The sequence below is a fragment of the Brachyistius frenatus genome, unplaced genomic scaffold (assembly GCF_029030835.1).
Source record: "Brachyistius frenatus isolate BFR_SWC_R1_liver_20210118 unplaced genomic scaffold, ASM2903083v1 Contig_139, whole genome shotgun sequence".
In the NCBI taxonomy this organism is placed as follows: domain Eukaryota; kingdom Metazoa; phylum Chordata; class Actinopteri; family Embiotocidae; genus Brachyistius; species Brachyistius frenatus.
This window is the reverse complement of record NW_027210738.1, coordinates 56,499-70,306: the sequence shown is the minus strand read 5'-3', so window position 1 is coordinate 70,306 and position 13,808 is coordinate 56,499. Positions and strand designations below refer to the sequence as shown.

At 45.0% G+C, this 13,808-nt stretch overlaps 1 protein-coding gene across 1 annotated transcript in view; it reads left to right on the top strand.

The window, feature by feature from the left end:
• jph3b (junctophilin 3b) overlaps positions 1-11,639 on the top strand; it is a 34,167-nt gene extending 22,528 nt beyond the window's left edge. Inside the window, exons 4-6 of the mRNA XM_069715150.1 lie at positions 1,895-2,019; positions 3,575-4,560; positions 10,557-11,639. Of these exons, the coding sequence (XP_069571251.1) occupies positions 1,895-2,019; positions 3,575-4,560; positions 10,557-10,637 (1,192 nt within the window). The 3' untranslated portion in view covers positions 10,638-11,639. The remainder of the gene's footprint in view (positions 1-1,894; positions 2,020-3,574; positions 4,561-10,556) is intronic.
• Positions 11,640-13,808: the final 2,169 nt, after the last annotated feature.

The window sequence follows — 13,808 nt, the reverse complement described above, 5'->3', positions numbered from 1 at the left end:
TGTGTGTGTGTGTGTGTGTGTGTGTGTGTGTGTGTGTGTGTGTGTGTGTGTGTGTGTGTGTGTGTGTGTGTGTGTTTCTTTCACCCTCCGGCTCAGGTGTCTTTCGTAATGAGATTCGTCAGCCGTGACAACACAATAGGAGAGATAGCCGAGACAATGAACGATGCGAATGTTCTGATAAGAGAACCTGAGAATAAAGAATAAAGGAGATGTGACTGACGGAGACGAGCTCACCAGGTTTTTTTTTTTTTCTATTTTTTTATTATGAATGTCTCCGAGTGTGATTAACAGCAGAGCGAGCTTTCATTCAGAGTGTGTTACACTGAAAGAAAGTCACTATTATCTATTATATCATTATGCAGACATATTATTTTATTTTTTAGGGGCTGAGACAATTTGAGGCAAAACATAACAAAACAGATTTGATCAGTTTAAGAAAACGAAATAATTCCTGTAACCGTTAACTGTACGGAGGTCCAGAGCTGTTTTTATCTGCTCATTAAAGCGCAAACTGCTTCGAAAGGTTGGCGGAGCGTTGAGCGAAGAAGCCGCCCGTTTCTACGACGACTAAATTGGACGTGGATTTTGTCGGGCTTCATTTCTGGTGCCGTCAAATTTGCAGAGTTGAGAATTTTTGCAACAGGTTCAACTAAAGGCCGTGACGACTACATTTCCTCCGCTGTGGGATTAATAAAGTTTGATTTAGGTGGAAGTAAAAGCTGCGTGAATCTCGATTTCTTTTTTTTTTTTTTTTTACTGGATTTTGTTTCAGATCTAAAATTTTGAAAAAGTGGAGCCGGTCGATAAAACGAATTAAGTTCTGTGGATATAGATTGAAACTGAATCACAACTTAACTTCCTGTCAAGTTGATTGTGTTTTTTTGGGGTTTGTGCTTCATAAACAAGCAACTTTATAAATATAAATCGTGTAAATCTTGTTTTCTGAAGGGCTCTTTGGAATCACCAAGAAAAACGTAACAAACTCCAAACTTACGGCTATTAAAGTTAAAGCGGCATGTAAATGAATTAAATAATTAAATCCTGCTGCTTTTCTAGACCTCCCAAAAGTTTTTATCCGAACCAAAGGATAACAGTACTAACAGTCTGTTGTCTTTTGGACTTTCCATGCTGCTCTTTTCTCTCTCTGCTCTCCTTTTCCCGTCCGACTCCGACCCTGCTTCTGTCTGACGAAGTTTTTCCTTTCAACTTTTGGAGGTTTCTTCCTGTTAAAATGGAGTTGTTGTTTTTCTTTCCTGCCACTCTTTGCTCGTGTGTGAACTGATGGTTTGTAATGTTGTGAAGTTCAGTCATAAAGACTTTTACTACGTTAAGTGCCCCTAAAATAACGCTGTCAATGAAACTGAATCGAATTGAATTAAAAGTTTTGGGACTCACCGTGACGCGGTCGACGTAAGAACACGTCAACGGTGGTTTCGTAAATATTCTCGGTGTCAGAAAAAAAAAAAGGAGATAAAAGTTCGGCACTGGATGTTTTTGGATCATCGTCACGCCTTCGGGGGCAACAAAGAAAATACAACACAAAGAAAGTGTAGAAGTTGCTGTGTTTATAAAAACCACAAATACTCCCGTATCAGTGAAAAACTGAAGTACAGTGTTGCATCGTCGGCACTTTTTATTTCTCCAAAGGTCACTTTCTGTGGGTTTTTTTTTATTTTTCTGACTACAGTGTTTTCGGACAAAGATTTTCTATTCTCTGTCTCCGGCTCTCCACTTTATTCTCAAAGGAGTAACTTGATTTTTTTGTGGGGGAAACAGAAACCAGGGGGTTTTCCGTTTCTAGTCTTTTCTACTTTTTGTTGTTGTTGTTGTTGTTGTTGTCAGAGTTTAAAGTTAACTTCTTTTTACGTCTTTTTATTTTTACTGTGTTTTCCAGGACGGCTCACGCACAGGGGAAAGCGGAGGCGGCGGTGGGGGCGGCTCAGAAAGCCCAGGACGAGAGTCGCATGGCCAGGGTCACCGCCAAGCAGTTCTCCCCGTCCTTTCAGCACCCGGGAAACGGTGGGCCCGCACACACACACACACACACACACACACACACACACACACACACACACACACACACACACACACACACACACACACACACACACACACACTCGCAAAATCACAAAATCACAACACGCATTCAAATGCAGCACATGTCCATATCCGTGTGTGTAAGTATCCGAGCAGGCTTATACATAACACGTGAGCGTACACATGCGTGAACAAACAAAAACACGTATGTATACGTATGCGTGCGTGTGTATGTATGTGCGTGTGTGTGTGTGTGTGTGGGTTGCTGATAAAGGTCAGTGTCGGCCACCCTCCAGCTTTGCGGTTCTGCCTCTGTCACTCACACCTGTAGAGCACCGCAGGTAGCCGGCACACAGGGACATGCAGCGTGACACACACACACACACACACACACACACACACACACACACACACACACACACACACACACACACACACACACACACACACACACACACACACACACACACACACACACACACACACACGTACGTACCTGAGATGACAGTGATTGTCCTTTTGCCGTCTCCTCGGCTCACAGCGGCCGTCTGTCTCCTCGCACAGCTGAAAAAACAACAACAACAACAACAACAACAAAAACACTCTGGCATGTTATTTTGAGATGATCGATGTAAACAAGCATCAGCGCTGACATTTTGCAGCATGTTTGTTTTGATCTCATCATCATCATCATCATCATCATCATCATCATCATGTACCAGACTGTTTTCATAGTTTTTGCTCACAGGTGACAAATAAAAGATTGTGTGAATAATTATTTGGGGAAAAAAGGTGGTCGGAGAAGTTATTCTTCCTGAGGTCAAAAACAACAACAAACAAATAAAACAAAGACAAAATAAAATCACATTGTAAAACTTTCTTTTTTTTAAAGGCTTAAAAAAAATTCCATTAAGAGCTTAAGTCCATCATCAGACACAAAACCTCCAACTGTGTTTTAATATTTAATAAGCAGCTTTTTAAAACAACAACAATTTTTTTTTTTTTTACCATTTACAATTCCTTTTTATAAAAAAAAAAAAAAATAGGGCATGCTGGGAAATGTGAGGGGAGGAGTCCGGGAAAAAAAGAGATTCACTCATGTGTTAGTGCAAAAATTAGCGACACAACAAATTCATGAAAGTCTGTTTAGCCTGTTTGCATCATAATATTTGTGAGTGGACGCAACCAAGAAATTAATAATAAATAAAAATAAACAAATTTGCGTACAGATTTACAGCTTCTGTCACCAAGAATTATTGTGGTTGTAGGTTCTGCATTTTCTTTTTCTACATCAATGATAAAGTCCAATGAGATTATTGATCATTTTGCGAAGTCTTGTTTTTTTTAATTATTATTATAAAACGTGCGATTTCCGCATCGTAATAAGTTTCGGACGGACCGTAGATTATATGAAAACTTTTGTACCTTCAGTGCTTTTACAAAAACACCAACCTGTTGTGATCACATGACACCAACGAGCTTGAAAACAGCTTCTCCTCCTCCCTAAAATGTCTAAATGAAATGTCGCCCCCTGCAGGTATGGAGGTGCAGCGCCCCAAGCGGCAGGTGTCCAGCGAAGTGGAGGGCGAGGGCCTGTCGAGCAGCGCCGGTACCGCCGACAGCCCGGACCACTACGTGAAGAGCGCCGGCTCCGACGACCCCTCGAACGACGCCGCCACCCCGGACCTCAGCCCGCCGTCTTCCTCGCCGCCCCACACCCCGCCGCCCCCCGCCCGCCCGTCCCAGCGCACCAAGAGCGCCCGCTTCCACCGGCAGAGCGCCGTGGACCACGGGGACAGGGGGAAGGAGGGAGGAGAGAAAGGCGGGGGAGGAGGAGGAGGAGGGCAGACGGAGATCCAGGTGTTGATGGAGGGAGGCAGCGGCGGAGGGGAGGGTGTCGGAGGAGGAGGGAAGGGGGAGTACGCGCGGGCCAACAGCTGGAGTGAGGACAAGAGGAGGGGACTGCTGTCGAAGGGCGGAGGAGCAGGAGGAGCAGGAGGCGGACGAGGAGCGAGCCGGATCAACGGACACAAACACAGCTCCTCCAATCACAAGTCGCGGGAGCACGGCTCGTCCAATCACAGACAGGCCAGAGGGGACAGGTGGACTGAGTCGTCCTCGTCCGCCTCCTGGACGTCCGGGCACCGGGGCGTGCACGGCCGGGGGGGCGGCGGCCGGCTGCTGGAGCAGGACGAGGAGAAAATCAGCAACTACGAGATGGAGATGAAGCCTTTGCAGCCCAGAGACTCCGCTACCCACAAGCCCCATGGGCACGGGGAGGAGCGGCCCGGGCACGGGGAGGGGCGCTCGCACGCCGCCCCGCCGCGGCAGCGGCACAAGAACCGGGACGGGAGGGAGGGGAGGGAGGGGGGCAAGGAGGCGGGGCACAAGCCGGACCGACCGGGGGAGAAGATGGACTCGCGGCCGCTACGCCGGGACCTCACCCTCTCCGCCCCCCTCAAGTCCTCCCCCATCGCCCCGGAGCAGCAGGACCGCAGCCTCACGCAGAGCAAAGGCGGCTCGGTAAGACTCGACCCAGAACCAGATTAAAGCAAAGATGATCTACGGTTCACAAAAGTTCCACGTCGTCACCCGACAAATAACAAAACCGACCGACGGCTTCGACGTCACATTTCCGATCCTTCAAACGTCCCCAATTATTTTGTATCTTTTGCAGATTTTAATCTCTTAACGCGACAGGTTTTAGAAACTCTTCATTCGCAGCAGTAAAATAAACCAAACGTGCCGTCAAACTAAAAGTCCGACGACGACACGATAGCTCAGACTTCCTGGTTTTGAAAACATCTCCAAGCAGCTGGTTTTATTCAGCCACCTGTGACCTCTGATTAGATTCGATTTGATTTTGAAAAACCATCTCGAATAATGTTCAAAGTTCACAGTTTATAGGAAACACAAACGCTGTACGTACAGAAATAATAGTGCTGCGTTAAGGAAGTAAACAACAACAAAAGAAATCTATAAAATGTCAAAATAAAAGCAAGAAATGTGAGAAATGTCTTTTTTTGGGGGCGTTTAAAAACTCAGATAAACTTCGAGCACAAAGCGAAACATTAAAGCCGCAGGCCTCAAAACAACCAGCAAAAAAATGTACTTTACTGGACCAGCTGATTTAACACATTTTTTTTGTTGTTGTTGTTTTTTTGCGTACAGCAGCTTTAAATTTCAGCCGTTTTCAAGCTCTTTGCCCGAAAACATCCGAGCGGACGACAGCTGCTCGCTGCATTTATCAGATCTTTCATGTCGCCGCCACACATCGATTCGACTAAAAGGATTTGTTGCCCCACTGTCATGAGGATACATCCCATCCCCGGTGACATAACGCAATGTTATCCCGCATATTAAGATAATCCCGGTTGGAGGGGAGAGGGGGGCTTGAGAGGGGTGGGGGGGGCACGAGGTTTAACCTTGTGAAATAAAGAACGATATATTTATTTATTTATTATCAATTTTTTTTTTTTGGTGTACCATGAGCGGGGAGGAGGGATTACGCCTTTGTTATATAATTTGTATTTCTTTTTTTTTTTTTTTTTCCGGCTACGTCTCGATTTGCCGGTGGACGCTGATCCAGGGCGATAATACGGCCGCGGCATTAGCTAATGAACGCAAACAGGGAAAAAGTGAAAACCGCACGTCGTACGGCTGCACACACACACACACACACACACACACACACACACACACACACACACACACACACACACACACACACACACACACACACACACACACACACACACACACACACTTTGGCTTTGTGTATAAAGGTCCTCACACAACTTGTTCACTTCGGTGTGAATTGGTCTGCGAGCCGTGTGACGGCTCCGGAGAGCTCAGCGAGAGTTCAGTAGCTGCTGCTACCTGCAACAAGGAAACACACACACACACACACACACACACACACACACACACACACACACACACACACACACACACACACACACACACACACACACACACACACACACACACACACAGATAGATAGATATACAGGCGGAGAGAGTACCCCAGCGGTCCTCTCCTGCACCTTAGTAACAGCAGATTGGCAAACTAGCCCCTTCCTCACTGAAAGCCCCCTATTGGTTAGCCGGCGCTCTGTTGCTAGGGAACAGCGTATGCCTTGCTTCATCGGCGGCCAATCGGTGGGCGTGTGACAAGGGGTGGGGAGGGGGGGGGTGTGTGTGTGTGTGTGTGTGTGTGTGTGTGTGTGTGTGTGTGTGTGTGTGTGTGTGTGTGTGTGTGTGTGTGTGTGTGTGTGTGTGTGTGTGTGTCTGCAGCCGCAGAGAAGCAAGTGAGATTTGTGTAAAACAGGTTCACAGCACACACAGATACTATCACACTCGGATAAATACACACACACACACACACACACACACACACACACACACACACACACACACACACACACACACACACACACACACACACAGAAGGGAGCGCCATGGGAACGAAACACGGGAGAGAGGGGGGGGCACCGACACACACACACACACACAGGTCGTCAATCAATTAATCAATTAAACTTTATCTCCCCGTCGGTGCTTTTTGCAGCAGAAAAGTAGATTAAATAGAGACGTCGAAAAAATGAAAAAGGAAGACGCACGCTCGTCTTTGTTTCCACGACGTCCACTCGGAGACGTCCACTCGGAGACGTCGACCCGTCATCGTGGAACGCAGAAAAGGAACCTCGGTAATTACAGGAAAATGTTTCATGAAAAGTAAAAGAAATAAAAATGAATTCTTTTATTTTTTTCAAGATGATCTCCCAAAAGACGATTAAAAAAAACAACCCACTTCTTTAGCGGAGAAAAAAACAACAACAACAACCGACAGACGATGGAAGCGATTCATCAGGAAACGTCTTTAACGCACGAGTCACTTACACGTAACTTAAAAAGACGAGCAGGCGTTTTTGTGGACGCGATCCGTCCTCTCCTCCGGACCTCTCTTTTCTTTCGGCGGTTTAGGCCGCAGAGAAAAAAGAAAAAGCGTCGCCGCCCCGTTTGTCGAAGCCTGAAAGCAGCTGCAGGTCTGTCGGCGTCTGCGTGGGAGATGTGGCTCCACTTTTGCAGTATTTCTTAAGATGATATAAATATATATACATATATATAGATATATATAAAAAAAAGGTGATATTTTGTTATGAAACTCCGATGAGGATCCAAAAAAGCACGCCAAGGTTACTCGCCCGGCGGTGGTTTTGCGTTTTGTGTCAAGGATTTTGAAGTCACTGCACAGCTTCTGTCCCCGAGTCGGTGCTCTAATTATTAGAACTTCTGTCTTTGATCCAGTGGCGGAAAGTTTGTGGCATGAAAAGCTCCGGCGGCTCGACGAGTTATCGAGTCCACTAGGACGACTTTTTTTTGTTGTTGTTGTGTTTTTTTTTGCACGGCGATGAAAACCAATTCTGTGTTTTCTGTTGATATTTTTTCTGAAGTCTGAAGGAAACAGTTGTCTCAACCCGGTGTCACGGCAAAGCGTGAAATAGACACGCTGGTCCGCGGCAGCAAAACGTGAAAGTTACACGTTTTGAAAACGTGAAACGTGCACGCGCGTAGAATGTCACGTGACTGACGTCCCGCAACAGAAGGTTTGAAACTGAGTATGAAGGATGTTTTTGGGGTTGGAGGTAGTGGACTGCCACGCGGGACGACGCGGTTCGAATCCAGAAGGTGACGATGTTTTTCTTGAATCGTTTTTTTTGTCTCATTTTTTGTGAGCAGGACTTCTTCTTCTTCTTCCTCCTCCTCCTCTTCCTTCTCTTCTTCTTCTTCTTCCTCTTCTTCTCCCTCCTCTTGTTCTTCTTCTTCTTCTTCTTCTTCTTCTTCTTCTTCTTCTTCTTCTTCTTCTTCTTCTTCTTCTTCTTCTTCTTCTTCTTCTTCCTCCTCCTCTTCTTCTTCTTCTTTTTCTTCTTCGCCGGCTCCTCAGTTTAATCATCAGGAGATTTTAAATGGTGTTCGGTGCGGTTGAAGTCAGCTGGCGGAGAGATTAAGCTACATTTCTCTACAGTATTAATAACTGCAGCGTGGTGGAAGAAGGAAGAAGCCAAACGGAGGTCTTGTCGCTCTTTGTTTTCGTGATTAACCCGATCTTTGTTATCTCCGAGGGGCTCGGCGCCCTCTGCAGCCTCCGAGTTTCTCTCCGGGAGGATTAAAGAAATTAAAACGACTGCGGATGCGTTTCGAATAGTGAATAGTAGTTAGTAAATAGTTGTGAGATCAGCAGCTTGGTGACGACTGAAAATACAGATTTCTGAGCAGTGGACCAGACGCTAAAGATTACAATAGATTAATATATATATAAAAAACACTACTGGATAAAGAAAGCGTAAATTATAACAAATTTCTTAAAGATATAAACTGCGTTCCCTATTTGTGCTTTATTTCTCCAAAACTAGGCTGTTATGAACTTTTTAAACTTTTCAATATACTTTCAATTTCAAAACCAAAACACTCTACAGACAAACTAATTGGCCTTTTTCTTTTTCTTTTTTTTTAAGTGATGCTCCATTTCATATGAATATATTTTGGTGTTACAAAAAGCTAAATTTAAAACTAAATTAAACGGAGCCAGCACCTTTAATCTGAATAATTCACACGTTCTATTTCGTGTGTTTAATTTACACAAATCACTGTGAAAGCTTCATATTTCAGTCTGCAAATAACTTTTAGTTTTTCTCTTTCAGGAGGCATATCTTTCACTAAGAGACGACTGTTTTTCAGATCATTTACTAACTGAAAACACTAATTGTGACTAATTATCCTCCAGCGCAAATTAAATAATTAGAGTAACGAATCAATTTAATTAACCCGTAATCAGCAAACCACTTTCAGAAAAAAAAAAAAGGGGGGGGGGGGGGACGACTCCAGTGTGAGGACCTCTGAAAGCAGTTTAATGTCACGGATACGTGAAAAAATAAAAGCACAACATTTTGTACCGTTATGAGGCAGAAGAAGTCGGATGGCTTCGGCCACCTGCGGTCCGATAATCATCTCTGACACCGATCTGTGATAATCCGATCGGCAGAAACCTCTCCGGACTGATTCATTTACAACAATTGTTGCTCCGATGCGGCTTAATAACCGAGCGAGAGTCCCATTTCCTCTCTCCCTCTGCAGCCGTTGTGCAAATTATTTCAGAGGTAGACTTTAATTAACGGCGGTAGGTCTTCTTCGGGGTCCTCCTCCTCCTTTTTTTTTTTTTTTTTTTTTTTGGTAAATCCTTCATTGAGACCTAAAAATAAAACTCCTTGTTAGAAACCGGTAGAAAGTTTTCAAGCTGCACGCGGCGGTTAGGAAAGTGAACGCCGGTAGCGGACGGGTTGCAGGTTGAAACGCCGGCCTTCACCCGGCGCGACCTCCGAGGTCGTCAGCGAGCGAGACGAGCTCTGACCTCTGACCTCGCTCTGTCAGAGGCGACGGGTCTTTCCCTCGTCGGTCAACGCCGGACTGTGATTATTTATTACGATGCAAGTTGCACCTTTCGTTTACTGTTTATTTCTTTTTACATTTATTGAAAGTGGTAAATAAGTCTAAATACAGCCAGGCTAAATAGGTTTTTTTTAACAGATTTTTATGTCATCATTGTTTTTGGCCTTTTTTTTTCAAAGAGCTTCTAGTCAAACAGACACTTGAAGTTTATTTTCTTATGTAAACATTTGTCTCGCTGTATTTCCAGAATTCATTAACACAACACAGTCAAAAACTATTTTCTAACAAAGTTATTAGGATGTCTAGCATCACTGTTGAATGGTTTTCTTCCTGCTTTGTTTTAATTTCTGGCTTCCTTGGTTTTTGCCACCATCTGACTTGTGGAGTTCCTCAAGGCTCAATCCTGGGACCTTTTTAATTGTCCTTTTAACACACTGCAACACATACCACCGTGTCTTTTCTCGTTATGTCGCCAGCGTTTAGATTTGAAAGCACCACGGTAGCTTTTCCAGGAGCGTATTTTTGCTGTCATGTTAAGACCTTCCATCTTCAAAATGTCACGGTGTTGTATTTAATTTGACACCCGTGTGTTTGAGTTCATCTGTAAAGAAAGTCTTTATAAACTCCCAGAGCCGCAGGATTTTTCTGAAGCGGTTAAAAAAAAAAAAAAAAAAAAAAAGAGCCTCCTACGGCTGGAGTGACAGTTTCGCACCAGTAAGCACCTGACAGGCAGCCGGGATGATTGATGTGTGCGCTGCGGTTACGCAATGACGAGCACCGATCCAACGAATGTGATGTAAAAAGTGTGAAACCGTTTCAAAACCAGAAAATTAAAAAAAAAAAAAAAAAATCCTTTCATTCGTTAATTAAAAAGACATAAAACCCTTTGACCTTTACGTAGAATAAAAAAAAATAAAAACCCAGCGGTATAATCTTTTAACTTTCTGCACGTGGTGTTTACTGACACTTTGTGTGATGTGTGTCCTCATTTTTTGACACTTTCCCTCCTCTCTCTCTCTCTCTCTCTCTCTCTCTCTCTCTCTCTCTCTCTCTCTCTCTCTCCCACGCAGGCCTACAGCGCCATCCTGGTCGCCATGGTGATCCTGCTCAACATCGGAGTGGCTATTTTGTTTATCCACTTTTTTATTTAAAGACAGCAGCACTGCTTTAACAGAGTCAGCCTACCTATGCTACAAACAACTATACATTCATATGAGTATTACGGCGATCTCAGCTACCCCCCCCCCCCAACCCCAACCCCAACCCCCTCCCTCCCTTCTCGAAGAGGACCGGGACCGGCCCGAAGGGAGGACCGGGGAAACCTTCCCTCTCCGCCCCCCATTGAAAAGAGCTTCCTTCGCCAATCATTCGGGGCTAAAGCTGGATTCAGCAGTCGTGGAGGAAGCAGGAGAAGCGTGTGGAGACGTGGAGGCCGAACCCGTCCAGGTAGCCGGACTACAGGGAGATAATCAGTCCAGGAAAAAACTGGCCTCAAAGTGAACTTTGTAAAGAGTTCGCTCGGAGCGAGCCGAACCGGCCTCGGACCACGAGAGCTGCAGCTGCTGCAGACGGGACTGATGAGACGAGACTTTTGTTTTTTTCCATCTTCAGATCATTAGTTTTCAACAGATTTGTAACTTCTAATTTATTTATTAACATTTTTTTTTTTTTTTTTTCGTTTCTCTCTCATGTACAATACGTTGATGGGTATATTCTTTATTATTTTGTAACCCCTCCACCCCTCCTCTTTATATATCTTAAAAAAAGAAGAAAGAAAAGACTCTGGCTTTTTTTTGGGTCCTCCGCCTGCCCCCCCGTCTCCCCCCCCCCCCCACCCACCCCCCGGGATGTTGTAACCGATGGTGGGGTTGTTTTTTTTTTTTTTTTTTATCTCACGCTGGGACGGAGACGGAAAAAAAGTTGAGTTGTTTTTGTTTTTTTTGCATACTGTGTGTGTACAGTCGGTGTGTGCGATGCTTTTGTCCGTCACTCGCTGGCTTGCGTGCGAGCGTCTCTCCGAGTAGCTCGGTGGCCTTTTTCACGCTGTTTGGTGAACTTTACGCGAGCATTTCACGACGACATCCGACTAGCATCGGCTGACTCTCCATCCACCTCCACACACACACACACACACACACACACACACACACACACACACACACACACACACACACACACACACACACACACACACACACACACACCAGTCAGAGGATGGAGCTTCCTCTAGAGTTGGTGGATGCTGAAGGCTTTTTTTAAGGCGGCGCCCTCCGGCTGCCTCTCTCGAAATTTAACCCCGAAAGTCAAACATCCTTTTTCTCTCTCTTTTTTTTTTAATAACCTGCAACAACAACAACAAAAAACACTAGTCGCCCACCCTGCTTCGCTTCTTGCAGCGCAAGTTGATAAAAGTGCAACAATGCATGCGTATGTACCCGTAAACAACAACAACAACAACAACCAAAAGGCTTCGGAAGCACACGTTAGGTTTTGATAGGGGCAGCGTCTGGAGCCCGGCCTGTTTTTTTGCTATTGATTTTTTTTCTGGGATAAATGACGGCCAATTAAAAGCCCCGACGGAGAGTCAGGTGATGAAAAGGCCGTAGTGGCGACGCGACGCTCGGACGGCAGTTCGACCCGTCGACCAGCCGTCCGTGTTCGTTCGAGTGTGTGTGTGTGTGTGTGTGTGTGTGTGTGTGTGTGTGTGTGTGTGTGTGCGTGCGTGTGCGCGTGTGTGTGTGTGTGTGTGCATCCTTCCACCTTTTTTCCACCTGATTGGGGATGAGAGGTGGCGGGATGGTTGTGCCCGTTGCCATCGGTAACAACCTCCAGGGAGGCGGCAGCAGCAGCAGGAGGGGTGGGGGGGGGGGGGCAGAGAGTTTTTTTTTGCTGTTGGTTTTTCTGTCCGACAGCATTTTTTTTTTTTTTTTAAACTGCGGATTGGAAGTTAAACTCGGCTCATTTCTTGTTTCCCCCCCTCCCCCCCACCTCCCCAGCACCCCTTCTTATTCCTTATTTCATGTTGGGTCCCAGACTGAGATTCAGGTCGGAGGAGCTCTGCTGTTTGCCATCAGCCTGGTGGATGGTGCCCTGCGCCCCCCCCCTCCCCCGTTAGTCTGCAGCATGCTACAGCATGCCAAGCTCTCTCTATAGTTTCACTCTTCTTTCTTTCTTTCTTTCTTTCTTTCTTTCTTTCTTTCTTTCTTTCTTTCTTTCTTTCTTTCTTTCTGTTTCTGGGAATTACTCTGTTTTGTTTTTCAGTTGTGTGGAGAAAATTAATGAAAGTGTTTGAAAGAAAAACGACTTGGCTCCCGTGTTTTTTTTTTCTTTGGTTTGTTTTTCAATCTGTGTTGTGTTTTCGTACTTTGTGTGTGCGGGTTTCTTTTTTTTTTTTGCAGCATCCCTGATGCAGAGAGGGAGTGGTACAGGCCCTAGTTGAGAGGGGAGGGGTGTGGTTACTATGGCAACCTTAACTGAATTTTCCTCCGTCAGCGCAGGGGCGGGGCCTGTCTTCGTGGGCGGGGCTTACCTCCAGAGACCAGTGTTCTCAGAGATGAAGGAGGGATGGAGGGGAGGAAGAGCCAATGATGATAGAAAACAGAAAAGATAAAAATAGCACAGGAGGGCAAGATGAAGGAAAACAAGAGTCAGTTGGTGTTGTTACAAGTTAATCAACATTTTAAAGTCTTTTTTTTTTTTTTTGCGCATGTGCGTATCATCTGTGAGGAGTCCTGATGGACGCAACATCACATTCAGCAGCATCAGGTTGTAACACGGATATCTGACGCCATCTTCTGGACGTAGGTATGAACTACAAAATACAAGCAGCACAGCGACTTCCTTCAAGTATACTGTAAATGTACAGTATATACAGTACCGTATGTATCTATTGAATAATACTCAATAAAAAAAATAATTTCATAAAATGCAATGATTTGCACTATGCAGGCTTCAAGTTTCCACATCTTCACATGACCTCCACATCACTACAGCAACTTTAAATTGGCCTTGTTTGGATAATTCAAAAATAATTTATTAGTGCAACCGTAACGAAAAATATTCCTTATGATGTTCTTCTTGTTGCTGTTTTCTTGCTACCATGGCTTTGCGAAAAAAAAAAAACTGACCTGAGAAAGTTATAATGCTAACCAACTGCTATTTTTTGGCTGTTGATGCAAAACTGGGTCCAAAACTGGCAAAACTCTGAGCGCCAAGCTGAACGAAAACTGGATGCTGACTCACTATCGCCCCCTAAGGTAACCAAGTAGTACTACATGATGGGACTTAAATCTTCAATTTTGCAAATTTAAACCTTTTTTTTT